General features: G+C 42.9%; 1 protein-coding gene across 1 annotated transcript in view; it reads right to left on the bottom strand.

The window, feature by feature from the left end:
• GRIN2C (glutamate ionotropic receptor NMDA type subunit 2C) overlaps positions 1-14,828 on the bottom strand; it is a 73,433-nt gene extending 58,605 nt beyond the window's left edge. The window contains exons 1-2 of the mRNA XM_058173116.1: positions 14,601-14,828; positions 272-867 (exon numbers count right to left, since the gene is read on the bottom strand). Of these exons, the coding sequence (XP_058029099.1) occupies positions 272-867; positions 14,601-14,828 (824 nt within the window). The remainder of the gene's footprint in view (positions 1-271; positions 868-14,600) is intronic.
• Between the last annotated feature and the right edge of the window lie 596 nt (positions 14,829-15,424).

Raw genomic sequence — 15,424 nt, 5'->3', positions numbered from 1 at the left:
ACTGTACATATATTCAGCCTGAAGAATTCTTATTATTGAACATGCAAATATCTGGCTATGAGAAATGCTGAGGAGAGACGTGTGTTAATTTTTAAAGCTACAGTTATTAAATTATAGAAATCTAAGAAGCCTTATTAGGATTACCGCTAAACTGCCTCTCACATAGCTGAAAATGCCCGTTATTTCATGATGAAACATTGTTGTCAATCAAATTCTGATTTCTAATACACACCCACAAGCATCGGTTTAAATCAGTGTTACCTCTACTGACCTGTAGAAAGTGTTCGTTGGTGCTCTAGAAGGAGTTTTGCTATTGCAGTCTCTGCCCACGATGGGGAGATAACCATGGGCCTTGAAATAGCTCTCAGCTCCAATAGCAATGATAGCCACTCCATCCCGGACCTTTTGTCTCAGGTTCATTTTCCAGCTTTCAGTGGCCACACTGACAAGGCCAATAGGGAACGAGGTAGGTGGCACATCCATGTTCCCCACTGTTAGACTAGGCACAATCCAGACATGGCCAGGGCCAATCAAACCGGCCTGCTCGACCACCTGGAAGAGGAACTCTGCCTCATCTCGTGAACAATAGACGATCATGACTTGGGCGTCTATCTGGCGCAGCAGCTTCTGCAGTTTGGAGATGCTCGTATCCTGGGACATCTCAAAGGTCAAGACATCTTGGATCTCCCAGCCAAAATAGCTGGTGTCTGTGAAGGACCGAATTACATCCAAGAAGATGTTATATCCTGGATAGAGGCTGGTGATAACAGCGAAGGAGCTCCAGTCATATTCCTCCAAGACTTTGAAGATCACTTGTATCTGTTGTTCAATGGAGACACCCAACTGTAGAAAGGCAGAGCCAGGCTCCTAAGAAACAGAGAGAGAATGAATGAAGAGGATAAGCAAGAGTTTAGCAAACAATGTATATTTCTTGATATCTTAACTAAGCCTCCCCCAACCTGGTGCTGTACTTCAGTTTCCATAATTTTTACAGTCAGCGTGGCCTCTATGCAAGTGAATGTGACCTACCTGAAAAATTGGGGAAAGCCACCCATAGCTATTATCTCAGAATAGTGGCCTTGAGGAACATTTTTGTTACTATTCCTAACACTCTCAAATTGAGGGCTTTTATAGCATGGCTGCAGCTCTGAAGTCAGAAAATTCATCCTGCTTTTCAGCCTTGCCACCTATTTGCTTCATAAAAATGGGGCATATCAGGATATGGACTGATATTTGGACTACAAATCTTGATCAGGGCAAAGCAACAGATGCAATCTACATAGACTTCTGTAAAGCTTTTGACTCAGTAGTACATGATAAACTTCTCCTAAAACTAAAATCCTACAGCATCTCAGGATCCCTCCACAATTGGACAACAGTTTTCCTGTCAAACAGACAACAAGTGGTCAAAATTGGCAATGCTCTATCAAATCCTGTTCCTGTCAAAAGTGGCGTTCCCCAAGGCAGCGTTCTTGGACCAACACTCTTCATACTATAATAACAATAACAACAACAACAACAGCAACAACTACTACTACTACTACTACTACTACTACTACTACTATTATTATTATTATTATTATTATTATTATTATTATTATTATTATTATTATTATTATTATTATTATTTAATTTGTATACCGCCCTTCTCCCGAAGGACTCAGGGCAGTTTACAGCCAAAATAAAATACAGCAACAACACATACAATACTAAAAACAAACATTAAAAAACTTATTCAGTTTGGCCCCATATTAAAATACAATCAACCCTATAAAATTAATAAAAATTACAAACCCATAAAATCAGCTAAAAATTTAAAAATTCAAGGCAGTCCATCAAGACGGAATAAATAAGTCTTAAGTTCGCGGCGAAAGGTCTGAAGGTCAGGTAGTTGTCGAAGTCCAGGGGGAAGTTTGTTCCACAGGGTAGGAGCCCCCACAGAGAAGGCCCTTCCCCTGGGAGCCGCCAGCCGACATTGCTCGGCTGACGGCACCCTAAGGAGTCCTTCTCTGTGAGAATGCACAGGTCGCTGGGAGATAGAAGATGGCAGTAGACGGTCCCGTAAGTATCCCGGTCCTAAGCCATGGAGCGCTTTAAAGGTGGTCACCAATAACTTGAAGCGCACCCGGAAGACAACAGGCAGCCAGTGCAGTCTGCGCAGGATGGGTGTTACATGGGAGCTCCGAACCGCTCCCTCTATCACCCGCGCAACTGCATTCTGGACCAACTGGAGCCTCCGGGTGCTCTTCAAGGGGAGCCCCATGTAGAGAGCATTGCAGTAGTCCAAGCGAGAGGTAACAAGAGCATGAGTGACCGTGCATAGGGCATCCCGGTCAAGGAAGGGGCGCAACTGGCGAATCAGGCGAACCTGATAAAAAGCTCTCCTGGAGACGGTCATCAAGTGATCTTCGAAAGACAACCGCCCATCCAGGAGAACGCCCAATTTGCGCACCCTTTCCATCGGGGCCAATGACTCGCCCCCAACAGTCAGCCATGGCTGCAGCTGACTGTACCGGGGTGCCAGCATCCACAGCCACTCCGTCTTGGAGGGATTAAGCTTGAGCCTGTTCCTCCCCATCCAGACCCGTACAGCTTCTAGACACCGGGACAGTACTTCGATAGCTTCGTTGGGGTGGCCTGGGGTGGAAAAGTACAGCTGCGTATCATCAGCGTACAGTTGGTACCTCACCCCAAAGCCACTGATGATCTCACCCAGCGGCTTCATATAGATGTTGAACAGGAGAGGCGAGAGAATCGACCCCTGCAGCACCCCACACATGAGGCGCCTCGGGGTCGATCTCTGCCCCCCTGCCAACACCGTCTGCATCTGGTCAGAGAGATAGGAGGAGAACCACCGATAAACGGTGCCTTCCACTCCCAAACTCCCCAGCCGGCGCAGCAGGATACCATGGTTGATGGTATCGAAAGCCACTGAGAGGTCTAATAGGACCAGGGCAGAGGAGTAACCCTTGTCCCTGGCCCTCCAGAGATCATCAACAACACGACCAAAGCCATCTCCGTACTGTATCCGGGTCGAAAGCCGGACTGGAATGGGTCTAGATAGACAGTTTCATCCAGGTACTGGGGTAATTGACGTGCCACCGCACTCTCTACAACCTTCGCCATAAAGCGAAGGTTGGAGACCGGACGATAATTTCCTAGAACAGCTGGGTCCAGGGAAGGCTTCTTGAGGAGGGGTCTCACCACCACCTCTTTCAAGGCAGCAGGAAAGACCCCCTCCCACAAAGAAGCATTTGTAATCCCTGGAGCCAGCCTCGCGTCACCTCCTGCGTGGCCAGCACCAACCAGGAGGGGCACGGGTCCAGCAAACATGTGGTGGCATTCAACCTCCCCAGCAACCTGTCCATGTCCTTGGGAGTCACAGGGTCAAAACTATCCCAAACAGTCTCAACAAGACGTGTCTCGAATCTCTCGCCTGGATCTACCCAATTTTGATCCAATCCATCCCGAAGCTGAATGATTTTATCGTATAGATAACTGTTAAACTCCTCAGCATGCCCTTGTAATGGGTCATCCCGCCCTTCCTGTTGAAGGAGAGAGTGGGTCACCCGAAACAGGGCGGCCGGGCGGTTATCTGCCGACGCAATGAGGGAGGAAACGTAAGAACATTTTGCATCCCTCAATGCCACTAGGTAGGTCCTACTATAGGACCTAACTAGTGTCCGGTCAGCTTCCGAACAGCTGGATCTCCAAGCACTCTCTAGGCATCTTCTCCGGCGTTTCATCTCCCTCAGCTCCTCGGAGAACCAAGGAGCTGGTTGAGACCTACGCCGGGTCTGAGGCTGCAAAGGCACGACACGGTCCAAAGCTCCAGCCGCGACTAGTTCTTCAGCCGTGCCGCGGGCCAGTTTCTCGGGAAACGGCCCAAGCTCCATCAGGAACCTCTCTGGGTCCATCAGGTGCCTGGGACGGAACCAACGCATTGGTTCCGTCTCCCTGCGGTGGTGAGTAGCGGTCCGAAAGTCCAGACGAAGAAGAGAATGATCTGACCATGACAAAGGCTCAACAACTAAATCATTTAAAATCAGATCATTCGACCACTGGCCACAGATAAAAATCAGATCTAGAGTGCCTCCCCCGATGTGGGTAGGGCCGTCCACTAATTGAGTCAGGTCCATGGATGTCATGGAAGCCATGAACTCCCGGACCGTCGAGGATGCCACGCCAGTTGATGGCAAATTGAAATCCCCCATGACCAACAGTCTAGGGGTTTCAACTGCCAACCCGGCCAGTAACTCCAACAGCTCAGGCAGGGCTGTTGTTACGCAGCAAGGAGCCAGGTACGTAATCAACAAGCCCACCTGAGTCCTACGACCCCACTTCACATAGAGGGATTCACAACCAGCTATCTGAGGCACAATGGGTTCCAGGCTTTCCTTAATAATAACCGCCACCCCACCACCCCTACCTTGGGCCCTCGGCTGATGGAATGCTCGGAAACCTGGTGGGCACATCTCCACTACGGGGACCCCCCCTTCTGTGCCCAACCAGGTCTCCGTAATGCCCATAATGTCCATGGTCCCCTCCTGAAGTAGATCTGAAATCAGGGGGGCTTTGTTAACCACGGACCTTGCATTGCATAACATCAGCCGGAGGCCCAAGTCCCAAGTACTCTGGCCACTCGGGGAACGGGAAAAATCTGGGGGGCTGGAGTACGTGATCACTCTTAAATAGCGAGGGCGTACCCCCGAAACCTGATATGGCCCCCCCTTCCCGCCATATCTGCCTCTCCCACTTACCGTGTCAATAACACAACCCTGATAAACTGGAACAAAACCCTCCCCCATCACCTTCGGACCTGTTAACTTGACGCCCCGAACGCACATTGGACTTGGCTCCCTCCCTGATGGGTTTCCCCCCGACCCATCCTTCCCCTCCCCCCAACCCAAACCCGTCAATTTCCACCCTCCCCTTAAAATTCCCATTAAAACTCCCCTTAAAAAATCGGCTAAAACAGTTAATTAAAAATCCCCTAAGTCTCCTATTTTTGGCATGCCACCTCTCGGGGTTCCAAAACCCGTCCTCAAGGTGGGCCCTCAATAATGTGGAGGGCCAAACCCATGAGAGAGGGGAATCTCGCAGGGCAAGAAGGTCAGCCGCTGTAAATGTCCGCATAACAGAAGTCCGGCAAGCAGACCCATCCTGGACCAGTCAAGATGGTAAATGACAATGCCAGCAATTCCGGGTGAGAAACAGTCGAGGAATAGTTCTTAGGCGGTAGATGGACAAAAATCGCTATGTTCAGTCAATTCACCAACCCCTCATATACAATCCAGGGGTGGTCTGTGGAAGAGGGGGGAGGGGAAAAAATGGAGTCCTACAATGACACTGCCAAGATTGTCCAGGACCATCCTCAACTCCCCCAACTAGGACCGAAGGTCTTAAGGGGGTCCCCCACAGCCGGCCCATAGACGTCCTCCAGGATGATAAAAAGGGCGTCCGCTGGGCCCGTGGACGTCCTTCAAGATGACAAAGAAGGCGTCCACCGGGCCAGTTGGCGACCGCTAAGCCAAACCACCAGGCCGCCAAACCGCCAGGCCACTAGGCCGCACATTCGCCCACTGGGCCGGGCCGCTCACCCGCCGAGCCATCTCTCTCCCAAGGTCTGGGGGGGGACCGAAGATCTTAAAAGGGTCCCCCACAGCTGGCCCATAGACGTCCTCCAGGGTGGTAAAGAGGGCGTCCACTGGGCCCGTGGACATCCTTCCAGATGACAAAGAAGGCATCCACCGGGCCAGTTGGCGACCGCTAAGCCAGGCCGCCAGGCCACCAGGCCGCTAGGCTGCCAGGCCGCGCGTTCGCCCACCGGGCCAGGCCGCTCACCCGCCGGGCCTGCTGGGCCATGCCGCCAACCGTCAAACCAGGACGTCGCTGCCGGAAAAGCCAAGCCGACGCTGCTGGAAGGCCGCCGAAATCATCGCCGCCAAGGGAGAGACGCCGGCCGCCAGACCCAGCCGCTAATCGCTAAGCCAGGCCGTCGCCGCCGGAAAAAGCCAGGCCGCCGCTGCCGGAAGGCTGGAAGGCTGCCAAGATCACCGCCGGCAGGGGAGAGACAGCTCCGGGGCTCCTCTCGAAGCGACCCGGAGCCGCCCAGCATCAAACCACCCATCCTCCAGGTGCCCACACTGTCCTCTACCTGGGCAGGGGGCCCAAGCTCTCAAAAAGCCCCCCCCCGGCCCGGCTGGGTCCAGAAAAAGCCCGTCGCCGCATCTCCCACTCAGCGGCGTGGCGCCATCTTGGACATGCGCAGTTTGTTAATGATCTCTGTGACCCTATCAGAAGTAATTGTGTTCTCTTTGCTGACGATGTCAAACTATTTAACACCACCAACAATACAGCTACCCTTCAAAAAGACCTTGACTTTGTATCTGAATGGTCTAAAACCTGGCAACTCCAAATCTCAACCAGCAAATGCTCAGTCTTACATATTGGAAAAAGGAACCTAAACACTAAGTACAAACTTGATGGACATTACCTTACAGATGACCCCACCCTGTTAAAGACCTTGGAGTTTTCATATCCAATGATCTAAGTGCCAAAGCCCACTGCAACTACATCGCAAAAAAGGCTTTAAGAGTTGTAAACCTAATCTTGCGTAGCTTCTTCTCCAAAAACACTAGACTACTAACCAGAGCATATAAAACATTTGCTAGACCAATTCTTAAATACAGCTCAACTATCTGGAACCCATACCACATTTCTGACATCAATACAATTGAATGTGTCCAGAAATATTTTACAAGAAGAGTTCTCCACTCCTCTGAATACAACAAAATACCTTATGCCACCAGACTTGAAATCCTGGATTTAGACAATTTAGAACTACGCTGCCTTCGACATGATCTGAGTTTAACTCATAGAATCATCTATTACAATATCCTTGCTGTTGAAGACTACTTCAGCTTCAATTGCAATAATATACGAGCAAACAATAGATTTAAGCTTAATGTTAACCGCTCCAATCTTGATTGCAGAAAATATGACTTCAGTAACAGAGTTGTTAATGCTTGGAATACACTACCTGACTCTGTGGTCTCTTCCCAAAATCCCCAAATCTTCAACCAAAAACTGTCTACTATTGACCTCACCCCATTCCTAAGAGTAAGGGGCGTGCATAAGAGCACAAGCATGCCTACCGTTCCTGTCCTATTGTTTCCTTTCGTTATATCCAATTAATATAGTTATTACATACTCATATTTATATATATGCTTATGTATTGTATAGTTATTTCATGCTTATGCTTATATATACTGTGTGACAAAATAAATAAATAAATAAATAAAAAGATATCTGCTTTCATATGAATCATTTCCAAGTAAAAACAGAAAGCATTATCACCACTACAATCTCTAAATCTATTGTGAACTTAAATTATAGTAATCATTTCTTAACCAACACCTACTAGGTCTGCTTCAGCAACCCTGTATCGGGTATTCTGACTCGTTGTGCCTTTTTAAATTCCTAATTCCCACCCTTTATGTTTGATTGCATTTCACACTATTTCCCTCTAATATAGATGTAGACATAATACACATACATAGAAGACCCATGTAGAGAAAAAGTAATTTTCCTGAATTCTAAACTACTGAATAAATACCACACAGCAATGGAATATACCAGACTTTAAAACAAAACACAAACCTTCACTTTCCCCCCCCAAACTTATGAATGTTCAGTGTAACATTTTGTAGAAAGATCATTTATCACATTTTAATAGTTTTCTAAACAAATCGGTATTAATCTTTATCCTTGATATATTGTTCTTTATAGTAAAACCTACAGTCTTAAAATACACATATTCAGTACTAATTAAGCCCTTTCTTAATATATGTGCATTGATTTTTTTTAATCATTTAGAAAATGTGTACAGGAGAGTGTATGCTTTCGTTGCTTGTGAAATTCAAATGGAAGTTCCACATAACTTTTCAGAGCAACTTACTGTAATTTCCAAATAAATTGTGTTATTTTTCTTTAAAAGAAGAGAGAGATCTAAAACAATCCCAGCAAAGTGAATCATTAGAAAGCAAAGATTTTAATATGAAATAAATTGGCAGAGAAGGTGGGAGACAAGCTGTCTCAGAAACTAAAACCGCAAGCTTACAGTTAATGAGATATTTAAGCCTCTTTAAGTACAGTTACTGTATTTTATGTATCCTAATATGACAGTATTTAAATTGGCTTTGTCTCTAACTGTCCTTTCACTTAAAGCGAGGAATTTTTGTGAGCTTGTTCTCTTTAAAGGAGAAATTATTCTTCTTTGTCATGTTAAATTTCAGTCTTTTCTTCATACTAGGATAGTGGGACTGCTTTATGCCTCCTAAATGTGGATTTGCTTACTGTTAAGAGTGCTGCATTTTATATATGTTAATTAATGTTTTTAGACTCTGTTTGGACTTTTTGGACACCTGAATTGGAGAGAAAGTTACTTACTGGATTTGCCCATAGTTAAGAGATGAGTTATGGAAAGAAGAACTGTATCTGTTAATTAAGAGGTGGTGAAGAGATTGGGAAATGGTTTAGACCTCTCAAGATGAAGGTGAAGTTGCTTTCTTAGGGTTTTTCTTTCATTTTTCTTTCTTTCTTCTTTGCTTTGTTGCACCTTTTTCTATTTTTTTTTAGTTTGCATTATCTTTTACTATTGCAATTAAAACTTTTAATATTTTATTTTAAAAAAGGAACCCTGAGACAGCAGAAGGAATAAATTGTTCTTGCAGAAGAAAAGGACATTTCTTCAGAATAGGAAAGTGTCATTATTCTGTAATTCCCAGATTAATTTAGCAATGAAGGTAATGAATATGAACAAAACATATTGTTGCAATCAAATGCAAGCCAGCTAAGACCTTGAAGAAGATTATTTCTTTAAAAATAAGCATGCCAATAAAGTTAAATCACTGGTTTAGAACAGCAGCCATCTTCCTTAGGGAAGACATATAGGTCAGCAGTATTGCATACGCTTTTGCATGACAAAGGACCAGATGTACTCCTTACCATCTCTACAGAGATGCGCTCATCAAAATCCCACCTGTCTGCTGTCAAGCGGTGCAGATATTCTTGAGCTTCCTGGAGTCTTAATTAGACTTGACCTGAAGCACCTCCTTATAATCTTCAGCTCTCAGCATAATGTAGGTTCCATGCATAGGTAGATAGAAATAGATGTGGTACCTAAATGAGATCTACTTATGTATCTACCTAAATGGAATATCTAGGAATCATAGGGAACATTCAACTTGCCTATTTATGAAATATATACATTCTAGTGAAATTTAAGCATAGGCACCTAAATACAATCTATTTAGTTTGGTTACTGAATTAACCCATTTTCCCATTTTCTGGGTTAATCAGGGGTTGCCACAAAGAAGAGTCAAGTATTCTCCAAAGTATCTGAGAGCAGACCAAGGAGTAAAGGATGGAAACTAATCAAGGAGAGTAGCAACCTAGAACTAAGGAGAAATTTCCCCACAGTAAGAACAATTAACCAGTGGAATAACTTGCCTCCGGAAGTTGTAAATGTTCCAACACTGGAAGTTTTTAAGAAGAGATTGGACAACATTTGTCTGAAATGGTATAGGGTTTCCTGCCTGAGCAGGGACTGGACTAGAATACCTCCAAGGTCCCTTCCAGCTCTGTTGTTCTGTTCTGTTCTATTCTATTCTATTCTATTCTATTCTATTCTATTCTATTCATAACACATTGGAGCAACTAACTTGGGGTTATCGACATTAACCATTCACACATAGAGATAAATACATGAAAACAGTTAAACCTAGCAAAGATGTGTAACTGACTTAGTGGAACCTGTTGTGTAAATACAACCAATTCATCACAACATTGCTCATGTTTAAACAAATGACATAATTATTATCACAATGCTTGAATGAAATGATAATGGAAAAATAGATCTGAAATTGCATCCCCTCCCCATCCCAAACTGACAAAGGTTAATTACACAAATAGGCAGGCAGGCAGGCAGACAAAAGCAGCTAATTTTATAGAAATGTTGAAAGGTATTACATCATACAATATATAAGAAAATCTAAGGATTCTTTTTATAACAAGAAAAGACTACATTCCAGTTTAGCTGTGATGATTGTGTCAAACAAAGTCAAACTTAGTGTCAAGTTAAGCCTGAATTCTTCCCTCCACCCACTTAAATAGAATAGATGCCCAATATTTTAAAGTAACTTGAATTTTATATTCTTTTCCTTTTGCTCATAAATTTATTAAACATTTCCTTATAAAAATTGACAGCATATCCATGCAATCTGTGGCTTAAAGAACTGGCCACATGCATTTCCTCAACACCACTTCTGTGGCCCTGAGAATATTCCCAGAGAAGTTGAGGGGTACCTTTTGGTGGCTATCTGAAGATTTTAAGGGAGAAGTAGAGTCACTTTTTCATCTTCTTAAAACCCCAAAGCAGCAACAAAACATGGCCCAATTTTTCCAATTGGTTTACAGGACAAAAATATTTACCCATCCCCAAAGGTTGAAATGGTTCTACCCCATTGACCTCCTAATATCAGCAACTATGTGATTTCTGGAAGCAAAGCATTTTTTTTAAAAAAAAAAGCTGAATCATAAATACATCTCTCTTTTTCTAGTTGATGAAGTAAAGGGAAGTTGTGGTGAAACAGGAATGGATTTTTAATAGCCTATCTCCTGCACATTCTGGGATTAAATATATGCTCAGAGTACTATTTAGCCTTTCTTAATTTCAAGTGACTTAAATCTCTGCAAGACTTAAATCAAACATTTCCATTCTTTAATATGCCTCAATGAGCTACTATGCAAACACTTGCTGTATGTCAATTATCCAGTAAATATCTCAAAGTAAATCCCACAAGCCTGAATTCTACCCATTCTACTCAAAGGTATTGCTTGGGTTATATTGCTAGCATGCCTGGAGAAAAGTATGATCATTTGCAATGCACTCTGCTTAGAAGAGAAAAAAATTGGATCATTTTCCTCCAAGATTGGGCAGAGCAAAAATCTTCCAGTCCTTTATAAACCATATTGCCACAATTGGTAATCTTTATGATGACTTATCCTTACTTTCCCCAAAATGACTAGCCACAGAAATATATTCATGACTGCGTAATACAGCACACTTTCTTAACCCAATTCAGAAACCATCAACAACGGAAGAAAGACCACTAAGAAGGAACTTTTGTAACTATCTCCAAAACAGACAAAGATCCACTGAGTTAACGAACATGTACACCTGCTAAGAAACTGGTGACTTTCTGTATTGTCGATTAATTCAGCCTGACGATACTCATGCTGGCTAGTTACTTATGGCTAGTCAGATACTAACCTATCTGAACCAAAGCCCAATATATCTGGACGATAACAAATTAAATAAGGTTGTTACGTTCTCTGCTTCCATGCAGGAAGCCTGCTCTTTAGAATAGTGGACAGTATACCTAATATTTCTGCCACTGACTGCCATAAACACATCATCGCCAGTCAAGCTGAACTGCTATGGATAAATTGCTTCCAGGTAGAAATTTCCTTTCAATAACCTAAAGCTTTTTTTGACTGGAGAACAAAAATTTGTCATTAGTCACCATTGCACAGTCCTATATATTACTTTATGGGCCATTTTCTGATACTGGAATGATTATAAACAGAGATCTGGCCAAGCCAGAGGAACAGGCTGAAGAATATCCTCATTATTTCTAATCATGTCTGAATGAGCTCTTCTGCCTATAGATAACACAATGATCCAGGATCAGACTTAGACAAATAAAACCACATTGTGTTGGCTGCTAACAAGGCACAGAAACATACCCTATTTTCCTGTGAGAAGTTGACAGTAACCACCACTGACACTTGTGACAGGTGAGCAAGCTAAAAATAATTACCCAAGTGCACAGCCCATCTGTAAAAAAAATTCAGTGTGTCCTACAGTAGTCTCTGCAATGTAGTTGCATGTGCCCTAAATTAGTGATTTAAGACACAAGTGCTGCTTTTCTAGAACAAAACAGAACAGGATTTTGCGCTTGCCAACATGAGCTGCATCCCAATCGTACAGGATTATTGATCCAGAAATCAATAAACAAATGTTACACATTGACAAGATTTTGACTGTACTTTCCTCTATTCCTGAAATTAATATATTCCAGTTTTATACCTGTTTCAGCAACATAAACGGTTATCAAAAGACTAGTTTTAGCAGCATTCAATGAACACTGGTTGACCTGCCTGACAAAAATATTTGTTTCTACGTATATATTGTAAGAATTCTGAATAATCTGGTGAAATAGTGGTCAAAATACTGTGCCTTCTTCCTTAGCTTCCACAATTCTAGGTTATAGTTTGTGTCCATAAAGGAATAGTTTTACAAACATCCATCAAAAGGATAGCCTTAAAACCTTAATAATTCATAACTCATAACATTACAAAGTTGATAAACTCCATAAAAAGAATACACATTTCTCCATAAAAAATAGCCTTACAGAAAAAGAGAGGGAGGGAGGGAGGGAGAGAAGAAGGAAGGAAGGAGGGAAGGAAGGAAGGAAATCACACATAAATGCTATGGCTTGGCTTAGTTTACATAAGGAGTGAAGTGGTATTTAAAGGATAGATTTAACCTTTTTATTCTGCGAATAAAAAGTTACATTTTAAATAGTTTATATAAGCTATTCATAATACATATTACGTTTAGAATTCCCATATCACCCACCTCTACAAAGACATGCACAGATAAATAATCAATCCACTTTCACTATTCAAACTGCAACTCCCCAAAAGAAACCCAAACTATTTAGACAGTTTGCTATTTAGTTTAGACAGGTCTGGGAAGCAGGAGGGTAGCTGTGGGGTGGGGTGGGATTCATTGTATCAGAGGTAACTTCAGGTTAGGAATCATTCAGCTACCTTATTATAAATACTTAGTAGATCCCAAGCAATCATGTTGGACTGTAGCAATCCTGCTTGATAAAACCACAACTGCAATTGAACTGTTCTCTCTGGGTTGCTCATCCAAGAACTAGATTACTTGTGCTTAGTGATTCATTGATCAACTTTTGATCAATGAAGGACTTCTATCATAATGCTGTTTAATTGCTTTATTTTTTATACATTTTTCTTCAAGAACCTTACTTTTAAAAAAAATAATAGTTCTATGTATATGGAGCCACTCTACCATTAAATATTATTACCAACACTTCTAGATATTATAAAAAAGAAGAAAAAACTTCTCCTTCTTATAGAAATGACAAAATCAGAAGCCAGTTTTTAAAACTCAATGGGAAGTATAAATCCTTTGCAGTGATGACTTCCCATTTCAGCCTTTCGGTCAACGTGGTGTTCATCAGGACTTATTGGACAGTAGCTAACAGCCAGCAAGGTGAAGGGGATTTCTGATCCCATAGATCTGGAGGCATCCAATTGGAAGAGACTGTTGTTTAACCACTCAGAAATATACCTCCTTAATTCACATCAGGGCCTCCACATTTCTTCTTATTGATCTTTGCAAATTTGTCCTTCAGGTCAAATTCCAAGGAGATTCCCCTCCACCCTGTCAGGGAAATACTTTAAGAGCTGACCAGCAGCTACAATGATATAAGGCAGGGAATGAGTCAGCAAAGTTTTTGGGCTGATACGACTTTAAGAGGCTGTATATATAAGAGAGGCCCTGTCAGGGCGTCTCTCTCTCTCCGTGTGTGCTTCCATGCTATAGTTGATGACTGATTGCCTGATTTTGCCTAGTATGTGTATGTATATATTCCTTGTATATAAAACACTATTTGAAAGACAAACCTCTATATACACTATTTTGATCCTGGGTTGTCTCAAAATAGTCACTCTGTGCACACACTGACAAATTCCTTTCCATTTTAAATTCTTATTCATTTCACTGTGGTTATAGGCACAAGTGCTAGTTCATTAAAAAAAAGTTGGCATTCTTAAAAGAGACCATTTGAATGAGAAGAGGAACTGCTCTACCTGCAAGGAGTGGCTCTAGGTAGAAATAGGTTCTAAATAATTGAACAGAGAGCATAATAACATGACCATCGATTTGTCATCAGTGAGTAAATATATAATATACTCTATGCAACATCACCAAGGCAGCCAGTATTCAAGAGAGCATTCGCAAAATAACATATTTTTTGGTCTCCTTGCTCTGGCTTGCAGAAGTGGCTTCCTAGCCAAATCTACTTAAGTCTTACATGATATGTGCCTGGAGCTTGCATGGCTGTCTTCCCTGGTTGTTGCTTAATCTTTTGCTGTCAATTTCCCTTGTCAAGCCTTGTCTTCCTGCCCAGCTAACTAACTAGTGAATCTCCCAATCTGCACTGGCACTTGCAGATGTTAAGTGTACAGTGTGACTCAAGTCTAGATTAAACAAAATTCAATATTGTTTTAAAAAACCAGACTCTTAGTGAACAACAATTGCTGTTAGTCATTTACTGCAATAGAATTATACCACTGTTTAAGTTAAGAGGATTTATATCCTGAATGGTCTTGTAGAAAACTGTGGCAATAGATAAATAAATGAATACATAGGAGCTATCCGAGAATAATCTACAGGCCCATTCCAGCTCAATTTCCCAGAATAACAATGAAATTTCACCTTAGGTGTAAGGACTACAGCAGATCCTCCACTGATACTAACGATAGGTACATAGGTCTGGGATGAGATGAAATCAAGGATCTGTGCCACAGCTTCTGTACCAATGTTGTCCTCAAAGACAATTCCATGGATTTTTGTGCTGGAGAGCATGTCACAGATTTGAGTCAAGAGTGTGCTGGGATTAGTGTCATTGACCACCACGGTGACTGGATGGACCTGTAGAGGCATGTCCAGGAAGGTCTGGTATGTAAGTCGGCTCCGGATATGGAGAGAGTATGAAGAGCTGCTGAAAACCACAGCCACGTTTACCACAGGTTCCCTGGAGTTTGGCACCGAAGTATCCATTAGGGCAGCTGAACAGCCCAGCACCATAGACAGCACCAGGGTGTTTGCCAATGTTCTGTCCATGGCCATTAAGGAGCCCCTGAAAGTCAGAACAAAGATAAATTATGGAAAGCATCCAAGGGAGGAATGAGTGGAAAGTACAGATGATGTATTTTATCAGTTGGACCTTGGGGAGCTATTTTACACACTGTATTTCAAGAAACCTGACTACACCTCTTAGCATACAGGACCCAGAGGGTCAACCACAGCTCTAGGAGAAGCACATTTATTTATTTATATCCTGCTTTTATTATTACATACCAATATTCCTTCCTCCTCCTATTTTCCCCACAACTACTACCCTGTGAGGTAGATTGGGCTGAGAGAGAGAGCGACTGGTCCAGAGTAATCCAGCTGGCTTTCATGGCTAAGACAGGACTTGTTGAGAAGAACCCAGGCTGACAGGGAGCAAGGATCAAGCACATATTTAGCCTGGAGTC

The sequence above is a fragment of the Ahaetulla prasina genome, chromosome 2, assembly GCF_028640845.1.
Source record: "Ahaetulla prasina isolate Xishuangbanna chromosome 2, ASM2864084v1, whole genome shotgun sequence".
In the NCBI taxonomy this organism is placed as follows: domain Eukaryota; kingdom Metazoa; phylum Chordata; class Lepidosauria; order Squamata; family Colubridae; genus Ahaetulla; species Ahaetulla prasina.
Note: the sequence above shows the minus strand (reverse complement) of the source record. Positions and strands in the feature narration are given on the sequence as shown.